The 11,579-nt window shown below is 45.9% G+C and overlaps 1 protein-coding gene across 2 annotated transcripts in view; it reads left to right on the top strand.

The window, feature by feature from the left end:
* The first annotated feature begins 1,475 nt into the window (after positions 1-1,475).
* The window catches only part of MED6 (mediator complex subunit 6), a 30,636-nt gene continuing 20,532 nt past the window's right edge, over positions 1,476-11,579 (top strand). Inside the window, exons 1-3 of one of the 2 annotated variants that reach the window (XM_024218810.2) lie at positions 1,476-1,537; positions 7,965-8,124; positions 10,785-10,876. In XM_024218810.2, coding sequence (XP_024074578.1) covers positions 1,516-1,537; positions 7,965-8,124; positions 10,785-10,876 — 274 coding nt within the window. In that variant the 5' untranslated portion in view covers positions 1,476-1,515. Of the gene's footprint in view, positions 1,538-7,964; positions 8,125-10,746; positions 10,877-11,579 lie in introns of those variants that run through there. The other variant, XM_024218811.2, reaches the window with a different exon arrangement.

Here is an 11,579-nt window from a genome sequence, read left to right as displayed (position 1 = left end):
GAATACGTGATCCAGCAGATTCTGGACTCCTGCCAAGTCCAGGAAAGACTTCAATATCTGATTGACTGGGATGGCTATGACCTGGAGGAGCGGCCACGGGAACATGCCCATGTCCTGAACCTCCTACTCTCTCTGTCATTATCTAAATAAGTGATGTAGATATTGAATAGAACCAGACCCAGAACTGATCCCTGGGGGACCCCACTCGTTATGCCCTTCCAGCTTGACTGTGAACCACTGATGATTACTCTCTGGGAATGGTTTTTCAACCAGTTATGCAGCCACCTTATAGTAGTTCCATGTAGGTTTTATTTCCCTAGTTTGTTTATGGTACGCTGTCAAACTGGGAGGACCCACAGGGGTTTGTCCTGGGTCCAGTATTATTCAATACCTGTATTTTCATTAATGATCTGGGTGATGGAGTATACACTTTTAAAATTTGCTGGTGACTTCATGCTGGGAGGGGTTGCAAGCACTTTGGAGGATAGGATTAGAATTCAAATAAATTGCAGAATTGGTCTTCAAATTAGTAAGATGAAATTCAGTAAGGACAAATGAAAAGTACTGCAATTAGGAAGGAACAATCACTTGCACACATACAGAACGGGGACTAACTGGCTAGGCAGCAACAGCTCTCCCTTGAAAACTAGCTTTTTCTTTCCCTTTTCATGCGGTCATATTTTATCTTCTTGAAGTACAGATGGCTACCCTGTTTGTGGCCCAAAGGAACTTACAATGTATCTGTAGCCACCTTCATCTTTAGCATGGAGAGGTGGCCCACAAAGGCAACAGATACCAGCTTGCACTGGCCATTACAGTGTTGTCAGTTCTCACCATTTTATCCCAAGTGTTGTGATGCATAGTGTTTTTCTTAAAGCCCCTCCTCCGGGAATCATGCTGTTATGTCAGAATCCGAGCTTTGTGTTTTGGAAAAAGGATGTTTTTACCCTGTGTGTTGGTGGTGGCAGGCTTGCAAACATGACCCCTGAGGACTACATACAAGAAACCAGCAGCAGCAGGCAAACAATAAGCACCTCGTTTTGTTAATTTTAGAAAACCTTGTGATTTGTGAGCCAATCTGTAATTTTTTTCTTTTGGATCCTGATTCACGAATGCTCGGGGGTGACAACACTCAGCATCCTCTGCCGGCCCGGGGTCCTGCGTCCCCGTGGCCCAGGCCGTATTAACCTGGGGAATTGCTCCATGTGATGCCAACTAGCCCCTGGCTTGGTGCACCCGCCCCCCTGCAGGAAGCCTGGGGCTGCTGGGAAGGAAAAATAACCCTGTGCCGCGCAGCAGCAGCTGGGCCCAGACCCCTCAGGGCTCTCTGACTTCGACTAGAGCTGAGTCCCACGGGGCGTCCTCCGCTTTCCCTGCCCCCCGCACTGTGGCCGTTGCCGCTCTAGTCCTTCTCTCTATGGTTTTTCTGCCGCTCTACTGCACTTCCTGCTCTTTATGGTTTCCTGCCCCGAGGCCAAACCCCGCGCCGGGCGGAAGTGCGCCGTGCTGGGGATCATGGCGGCGGTGGATATCCGAGGTACCGGCTCCCGCTCTCTCCTGATGGGACTGGAAAGCGATGTGAATGTGCCGGCGGGCTGTGTGTGGGGGGAGGGGCTATAACGCTGCAGGCTCCTTGGCGGGCCGCCGAGGCCATGGCGGCTGGGAGCTCTTCGCCGGCGAGGCGGGCGGGCACTTTAGAGACGGCCCCTGATGTCCCGGGGGATTCGGCACATCCAGACGCAGGGCTCATCTGTACAGTACAAACCACAGTGCAGCCGCTGGGCTTAGCGGCCCCTCCCCTTACAAACCGCCCCCGGAGATGGAGCGAGGCCGAGTCCTGTTACCATCCCCCAGCCCGATGCACCGACCCGTCTGGGGTGGCTGGAGCTGGTGGGTTAAGGGTTAATCTCATTGGCCTTGGCGGCTCCTCTCCGCCCGGCTGGGGGAGCAGGTGGTGGGAGACGGGCGCTGTGCTGTGAGCACCCCTGGCCCCCTCGCCACTTGAATACCCTACGTGCCAGACAAGAGACTCTGCAGCACAGGGTCTCTGTGGTATGTCTGTGCTGCTAGCTCCCGAAATGCTGCCTGTCACCCTTCCTGCCCTCACAGGCAGAGCCCTGCTGCTCTCTCCTTGCTGTTATTTCTGCACCTCAGCAGTGGTGGTTGCTGTGCGGCATGTTGTTATGTGCCATGATATTGGCATGTCGTCCAGGGAAACAAGCTGCAAGCCTGTAACTGGTGGCAATGAGAAACCTGTATTATCTCTGTGTATCTTTGTCATCTCAATGCCCTTTAAATCTCTGAAGAAACTGAATCCCCCTCTCCACTAAATAAATAAATACATAGAGATGTAACAGTCCAGAAGCTCCTTTTCTCCATGTTACATCTTGATGTTAGCATGGGGTTATTTTACGTGTAGTCAGACCTTCTTGGAAGTACTGTCTTTCTGTAGTCTGTAATACTGACCTTTGATTATATAGTGACTTTTTACTGTAAAGGATCCCAGAGTGATTTATAAGCTATAGGCCTGGTTTTGCAGTTCCTGTTCAAACAAGACTTCCACTGAGGTCAGTGGGAATCTTGCCTATATAGGGACTGCAGGATTGTGCCCTAATTACATGCAGAAATCACTCCACTTATTGTGGAATTTCAGTCAACTTTCTGTGATATGGAGACTGGCAGGCAAGTGGACAAGCAATGCATGTCACCCTGCAACCGTGGGAAACAAGAAATTATGGGCATACACACCAGGCAAATATACTCTAATTGAAAATGCAGTGGAACAAAGCAGACAGGATGGCCAAATGACTCTCACATGGCAAGCTGCTTAGTACTTGGTCTGATTTAGCTGTTGTATTTCTGAAGTGCCCTATTACTTTGGTAGAAAAGCACTGTATTATTCGAGAAGGTTTGCCTGTGGAAAAAGCCAGTGAATGAGATTAGATTAAGCTAAAGACTGCTTGTACATCTCTACTCCGATATAACGCTATCCTCGGGAGCCAAAAAATCTTAACGCATTATAGGTGAAACCGCGTTATATCGAACTTGCTTTGATCTGCGGGAGTGCGCAGCCCCGCCCCCTGGAGCACTGCTTTACCGTGTTATATCCGAATTTGTGTTCTATTGGGTCGCGTTATATCGGGGTAGAGGTGTATTTAGAAGATGTCCCCCTATTTGTCAAAGCTGTCCGATCCTAGCTACAACAAAAGTTGAGAGAAAAAAGAAGGGGGAACAGGATGGTGGAGGAGCAGTGAGAGAGACAACCCTCACCCACAAGTAGAGCTTCCTAGAATCTGTGAAGACAGAGGAGAAGAATCTATTCTGAAATATGCTGTGGACTATCTTCATGCAGATCTGATGTATATATTTGGGGTTCTATAATGCCTGTCAGATTTAATTCAGCAGATGAAGGATGGAGGGAATCTCAATATTTCAAACCTGTGGGTTAGATCAATGTAACATTCTAGAGCAGTGAAAAATACTCAGTATAGGAGTTGTTGCCTGTCATTAAAGTTTTCCAAACATTCTGAGCTGACACTTCTGCTTGCATTATCTTCAACTTTTAAGTACTCATCTCTGTATATAGATTCATCAAATTTAAATCACAAGTGTTGAATCATGAATAGAGAATAATTGGCTAGGCAGCAGTACTGCAGAAAAGGATCTGGGAATGATAGGGATCACAAATTGAATATGAGTCAACAGATTGCTGTTGTGAAAAAAAGGCAATGTGATTGTGGGATGTGTTAACAGAAGTATCATATATAGACACAGGATGCAATTATTCCACTCTACTTGACACTATTGAGGCTTCAGCTGGAGTACTGTGTCTAGTTTTGTGCAATGCACTTTAAGAAGATGTGAACAGTTGGGAAAGAGTCCAGAGGAGAGCAACAAAAAAAAGAGGTTTAGGGAGTCATGACCTCTGAGGAAAGATTGAAAGAATTGGGCGTGTTGAGTCTAGAGAAGAGAAGACTGAGGGGGACATGAGAACCATCTTCAAATATGTAAAAATATGTTATAAAGAGGATGGTGATCAATTGTTCTCCTTGTCCTCCAAGAGTAGTGCAAGAAATAATTGGCTTAGTCTGCAGCAAGGAAGATTTAGGTTGGATATTAGGGAAAAATTTCTAACTATAAGGATAGTTAAGCATTGGAACAGTTACCTAGAGAGGTTGTGGAATCCCTATCATTTAAGGTTTCTGATAACAGATTAGACAAACATCTGTCAGGGATGGTTTAGGTATACTTGGTCCTGCCTCAGCATGGGAGGAGGGACTGGATGACCTCTTGACTGCACCACTACTACCAAGCTGTCACAGTACTTGGATGAGATCAGCCCATGGATGAAGAACAGCTGGCTGAAGCTCAACTTGAGCAAAACAGAGGTCATACTGGTGGACAGAAGAAAGTATTTTGAAGAATTTGCAGCCATGGTGCCATCCCCCTTTGGTTGAGGGGTCACATTCACAATTAGTCACTTCAGTCTGTAGTCTAGGAGTACTCTTGGATTCCTCGCTGATGCTCACTTGTTACATAGCAACAGCCGTGAGTAATGTTGTTTACCATTTCTGGCTGGCTAGGAGACTCTTTCCCATCCATGCAGATGAAGACCTGGCCTTTGTCATGTCGTCGTCATTTCTTGGCTGAGCTGCAGCAATGCAATATACCTGGGCATGAAGCCTTTAGTATTTAGGAAACTCCAACTAGTACAAAACGCTGCAGCACATCTCCTCAGCTATCACAGCACATCACACCTGTCCTCTGGCTCTCTACACTAACTTCCCATAGAATTTTGAATCAAGTTCAAGGTTCTCAGTCCTTATCTTCAAAGCACTCCATTGCCTGGGCCCAGGATACCTAAAAACCATCTAAAGCTCCAGGACAAAGACTGTAGTCAACAGTTTCGCTCCTCTGGCTTGATGGACCTCTCTACAATAAGAGTAAAACTCATCTGTGCAGGAGAGAGAACCTTCTCTGGGCACGATCCAGGACTGTGGAATGAACTCCCCCAGAAACTAAGGACCATCACAAATCTCTCCACTTTCTGCTCCACATGCAAGTGGCATTTCTTTGACCTGTCTTTTCCAATATAAATACATCACAACAAGTATATTTCTTTATTTTTAAAAACAACCTACCAAAACAGACACTTAATTGCAGATGCTTCTCCCTGTGGAGAGAGGATGTGAGAATAAACAACTGACTGATGTGTAATCACAATCACGTTGCTTAATGCACTATTGCAAGGAGCTCAGATACTGCAGTGATAAATGTGGTATAAAAACCTATATAGAATAGATTGAGGTGCTTTCCAGGCCTACATTTCTATGATTCTATTAAAACAAGAAAGGGAATGTGATTAAGTTTGAGAAACTTATCTCACTTCAGTATATTATTACTTGTATTATAGTAGTGTGCAGAAAGTTCAATAAAGTGCAGGGGCCCATTGTACTGAGTGCTGTGCAAACAGACTACAAGACAGTGCCCGCCCAAAGAGCATGCAGAGTAATTAAAAAGAGGATGTACCACATGGGGAAAAGCACACAGATGGCCAGTGAGTGTAGTAGGAGTATATGGTTACTTAGACTAGAAATGTTAATAATTGTTAGGACTCACATTTCTTGGGATACTGATGAACAAGAGTTTTTAATAGTGTGGTACAGGTGGGTGTAGGGAAGGAATTTGGAGGCGACAGTAGTGGCTTAATAAATTGGTTCAGAGTGGGTGTTCCTGGGATATGGGTCAGCATGAAAGAAAGTGCAAAGATACTTGTGGGAGAAGCAGACTGGCAATTGAGGCTGGCATTGTTGAGAGTGTGGTGAGGTCATGACACGACAGGTAAAATAGCATAACGGATAAAAAGGAGAAGCTAGGTTGTGAAAGGACCTTGGGGGTCAAGATTAGAAGTTTGTGTTTGAAGTCATGGAAAAATGGGAGGCAGTGGAATGACTGAATGGGGTGACAAAGCCAAAACGATGGGCTGGGCAGATGTTCTTAACAGTAGTTTGAATGGATCTGGGTGAGGCAACGTGAACATCAGGAAAGCCAGAGAGGAGGATGCAGTAATTGAGAAAGAGGGAGGGAAAGGGGCCTGGATGAGAATATTAATGCTGTGGATAGGGAGAAAAGGATGGATCTTGATAACGTATGGAGGAAGAAGTGGTAAGATTTAGATGAAGTCTAGAAGGAGGGTGGAGTTGAAGACAAGCTTCAGGTTACAGGGCTGGGTCACTAGGAAGACTGATGGTGGTGACAGAAAGTGGTGCAGGGGAGGGGTTAGGAAGTAAGATGAGGATCTCTCTTTTTTAGCTTACTGTACCACCATGGACTTCTGTGTCCCTTAGTTTTGAGTCTCTGTCTCACATTAAACTTTGAAGGTAGATTGAGAGGAATGGTACAGACATTTGGTGGTTGAGATGAGGATATTCCTCAAACTCCATTTAAATGCATTGAATAAGATGCCTTTTTTGAAAGGATTGGGAATTATAGTACATTTTTTTGCACACATGAAAATGAAGATGTTCCCTTCTGAAGAGGAACAATTGATATATGATATCAGGGTTGCTGTTTCCTAGAGGATGGCCTGTTGTATATTATAAAAGCAATAATAAATGGACTACTCAGAAGTAGTGACCAATAATAGTCTGGTCCTGGAGTTGGAACTTTACATTCAGTTTTATGGCATATTTACTCTGAAGTTCTAGTCCTAGGAGAAACTTCTGCAGAAATACAGTTATTCTTCTGACACAAATGAGATTTTTTTCATGCTGCTTGAAAAACTAAATGAGCAGGTGTCCTGCCAAGAATATGAATATTGAGAGGTTTGGGTACCTTATTTTCATTGAGATAAAGGCCTTGTTGTCATATATATTTGGAAAGCATCTAGCATATTGTGGGTGCTTCTGCAATATAAATATTAAATAATAAAATACCTTTAGTACTGGAGGATCTCCTATTTTTATGATGAGGAGAAAGAGTATGTTATTTCACATATACTAAAGACCTCATTTTTCCATTTTATGTAAGAACTAGACTAGCAGCTCTGAGATTGACAATACAAAAATGAATTATTCACTTATGTTGTATTAACCATGGTTTGCTGACATTTTGGATCTGAATCTCGCATTACTTGTGCATTCAAAACTTCAGCTGAAGTAAAACATCTACAAGGGAATGACTGTAGTAGGAGCTTTCGGTTGCAAATAATGCAGTAGGCCCATTACATTCATAGAATGAAAGGGTTTCAATCCTGCATGCAGTTTTCAGTCACTTTTCCACCCATGCTATCTTTCTTTTTTCAGTGTAAAACTTGATGCCTTATCATTGTGTTTCCTACTCTCCCAGGAGTGGAGATTATTGCCACTGTGGCTTAAAATTATTGAATTTTTAGACCCTTTAAATTTCATGCAACCCTGGGAGGAGAGTCTAGTAAATGTTAGTACATTTATCACTTGACTACGGCATCTACTGTCTCCACAACTTTGTTTGGTCTGGCATTTAATGCTGGCTGCCGCTTACTTACTGTATTAGGTTTTCTTTCACTTTCAAAGTGAAGATCATGCTTAGTTTGCCCATTCCACTTGGCAAATGCTGCTGTTCTTAATCTAAACCATGTACAGTATGACAATAAGTGCAAGTGCTAATAATTTTTTTCCTACTGGCATTCCTAAGAAATAAAGGTGTCTGTGCGACTACCATATCTTCATGTAATAGCCAAGGAAAGAAATAAATACAAAAATATTATATGGACCGAATTATTCCTAAATAGTATATCTTGTTTCCCTCTGAGGAAGAAAATTTTAATTTTTTTTTTTTTGGTCAAAATTTTGAATTTTAGGGAAATAATTTTCATGAAAACTTTATTTTGTTTTTTGACATGCTCTAATTAGTAGGTCCTTAATTGGTAAGAATCCATAATCGTACTGACTGTTTTGGTGCTAATTTTAATTTTTTCTTCCAAGATAACCTCCTGGGAATTTCCTGGGTTGACAGTTCCTGGATTCCTATATTAAACAACGGAAGTGTGTTAGACTACTTCTCAGAGCGAAGTAATCCATTCTATGACCGAACATGTAACAATGAAGTAGTCAAAATGCAACGGCTGACCTTGGACCACTTGCAGTAAGTTACTGTAAGGAATACTGAGTTAACCTGAAAAATTGCTTTTGGGTTGGTGATTTCCAACTTGTCCTCTAAAGTAGGGTTACCATATTTGCACAATCAAAAAAGAGGACACGGGGGAGGAGGAGCCCTGCTCTAGCCCCGCCCCTGCCCTGCCCCGCCCCCATCCACTCCCTCCCACTTCCCACCCTCTGACTGCCCCCCTCAGAACCCCCAACCCCACCCTGCTCCTTGTCCCCTGACTGCCCCCTCCTGGGACCCCTGCCACTAACTGCCCCCTAGAACCCCACCCCCTATCTAAGCCTCCCGGCTTCTTGTCCCCTGACTGCCCCCTCCTGAGAACCCCCCACCCTAACTGCCCCCCTAGGACCCTACCTGTCCCCTGACTGCCCCGACCCTTATCCACACCCCCGCCCCCAGACAGACCCCCCGGGACTCCCATGCCCTATCCAACTGCTCCCCGCCCACTGATAAGACCTCCAGAACTCCTGACCCATCCAACCCCCTGTGCTCCCTGCCTGCCTCGACCCCTCTCCACACCCCTGCCTCCCTGACAGCCTCCCCAGAACCCCCGACCCATCTAACCCCCCCTGCTCCCTGTCCCTGACTGTCCCAACCCCTCTCCACACCCCTGGCCCCCTGACAGCCCCCCCCGAACTCCTGACCCATCCAACCCCCCCCCGTCCCATCCCGTGACCAGGGCCGGCTTTAACAAGAGCCCAGGAATTGGGCTGCGCTCCGGCCGGAGTCGCGGGGCTTGGGGCCGGGCTGGAGGTGCTATGCTGGGGCCGGGCCGGCCGCCCTGGAGCCCAAGCTGGGCCGGAGCCACTGGGGCTGGCGCGCTCGGCCGGAACCGGGGCCGCCGCCCTGGGGCCCGAGCCGGGCCGGAGCCGCTGGGGTCGGGGCCGGCGCGCTCGGCCGGAACCAGAGCCGCCGGGTCGGCGCGCTCGGCCGGAACTGGGGCCGGTGCCCCGGGGCCCGAGCTGGGCTGGGCTGGAGCCGCTGGGGCCGGCCGGGGCTGGAGCCACTTGGCTGGGGCTGGACTGGGCCGCGTCGCGCCTCCCTGGAGCCCTCCTCCTCACGTCCCCCCCCCGCCCCAGCTTACCTGCTGCTGTCCGCCTGCCCCTGCTTCTTTTCAGACTTCCCGCGAAGATCTGATTCGCGGGAAGCAGAGGAGGGGGAGGAGAAGGGGGGCGGAGTATTCAGGGGAGGGGAGGAGGGGGAAGACAGCTGTGGGGCCGGGGCGTGCTAAGGCTGCAGGGGATGGGGGGAGCCGAGAAGGGGCTTTGGCTGCCGAGTGGCGCCGCTTTTCGATCAATAAATAGCCGACTGGGGGGAAATCCCGGACATTTTTAGATTTTTAGAAATCCCCCCCGGACGGCTATTTATAGATCGAAAAGCCGGACATGTCCGGGGAAATCTGGACATATGGTAGCCCTATCTAAAGGGTGTCACCAACAGCTGAATTGAAGAGTGAAGGGAAAGTTGTGATCCCGCTTCTTTTCCCTGTCTCTGTTCTTCTTTGGAGGTTGATTTACTCAGCCACTTGCAGCTGGGCCCTATCCTCTTTCAGATGCCAGAAGCAATTTATATTCTCCTAGTTCTTGTGGTGCTTCCTGTGAAGCACTGTAGGTAGGATTTTGGGTATACCTGATAGGTTTCAGAGTAGCAGCCATGTTCGTCTGTATCCGCAAAAAGAACAGGAGTACTTGTGGCACCTTAGAGACTAACAAATTTATTTACACCTGAGATTGCAGGTTTACAGAAATGTCAAAAAAGCCAATTAGCTAGAAAGCTTTTTTTTTTTTTTTTTTTTGGCAGAGAAGCTACAGACCAGGATAAAAATTGTGACAATGTTTGGGGACAATGGCTCAGCCTAATTTTGTAATCAGATGAAGAGGATTAATTTCATGTCTTTTGAGTGGGATCTACTGTAGCTGGACACTTTGAGCTTTGTCACAGAATTGTGAATAAGAGTGTCTACATTATTATTTAACCTGTGGTTCCTGCCAGATTGAATTAGGTGCAATTATTAAAACAGATACCCCACCGTAGGAAGATTCAGCATGAGAAGTCTGACTTTTAATTTGGGCCCGAGGGGAAATGAATGGGTAGGCAGTCCTAATTACAAGTGGCCATTTATCAACATGACAGCAATGCAATTGGTTTTTTTTTATTTGGGGCCCTGGCAAGAGAGGGGCACATGTAACTGCATTGACAGAACTATTTGGGGACCTAGGAATAGGCTAGTGGGGGACAATGTAGATCACACTAAATGCTCACTGGTAAAGTTGTGTGCATCTGGTATTGGAGGGGAGTAGCCTTCACATCATCTGCATACATTCTGGTCAGTGCTGTTGGTCTGTCACTTCCATATGTAAACAACGTCTGTAATTATAAGTTCAATTTTTCTTCCATTTGTTTCTTCTTCTGCCAGTAACCTACCTATTTGCCAAGAAGTTGACTCCAGGATTTTTTAATGCACTGTGAGCACAAGGCTAGGTTTTGCTATTTATCTCGGAAAATCCTAATGCAAGAGCTTGTGACCCATCAAGGGGTGACCTTCGGGCCCTGTGATTGTTGTTTTGGTGGGCTTTCACATCCTATATCTTTAACTTTCAGATGAATGGAGTTACTTATTCTGGTCACTTGTCTTTTAGCCAAATGATTGGAGTGGAATATATTCTCCTTCATGCTCAAGAGCCCATCCTCTTCATAATTCGAAAGCAGCAAAGACAGTCTCCGACACAAGGTAAGGGCTCACAAAGCTTTTCCCTTTAATGACAATGTTAGTGCTTGTCTGTCTGCTCTGTTTTTGCTCTCTGTGTTCACAACACAATTTTGCTCTGGTTTTTCTTAACCTTAAATTTCGTTTTGCTTTTTAGATACTGGCATTAGGTCTCAGGGTGTGTTGCATCTTGGCATTTTTGAGTGCTGCCCCCAAAGGCTGACCTGCACTCTGATAATAGCAGGGGATTGCCCTCTTGTGGTAAAATACTAACAGTGCAATGAGAAAGTGCTGCTTTTGCAGTAAATTTTGCCATGGGCAATTGATAGTTGTTAGTATGCATGATATGTCCTATATTTATGATATGCTTTACATAAGGTTTTCAGTTTAATTAGTTAAACATAATACTAATTTTGTGCTTGCCTGGGGCTGATTAGTGCAAATTAAATTTCATGCTAATCATTCTGAGTGATTATCATGCAATTTGGAAATCTCTGATTTCCACTTATTAGGATAAGGGGAACATTCACATTGCTCTTTGCATAATGCCATTTTTATTCTGCAGCCTTACCACTTTGTACTGTGAGCTTCTCAGATGCACATGTTAAATAGCGTCTTCTAGTAAATACATGACTGGGAGACTTCCCAGGAAAGAAACTGGTGATTCAGTAGGTGAACCATAGCACTCCAGTATATTAGAGGGTGCTGAGGTAGTGTAGATGTCATC

Source organism: Terrapene carolina, unplaced genomic scaffold (genome assembly GCF_002925995.2).
Source record: "Terrapene carolina triunguis isolate 2854851 unplaced genomic scaffold, T_m_triunguis-2.0 Scaffold96, whole genome shotgun sequence".
NCBI classification, from domain to species: domain Eukaryota; kingdom Metazoa; phylum Chordata; order Testudines; family Emydidae; genus Terrapene; species Terrapene triunguis.
This window is presented reverse-complemented; position numbering and strand designations above follow the sequence as displayed.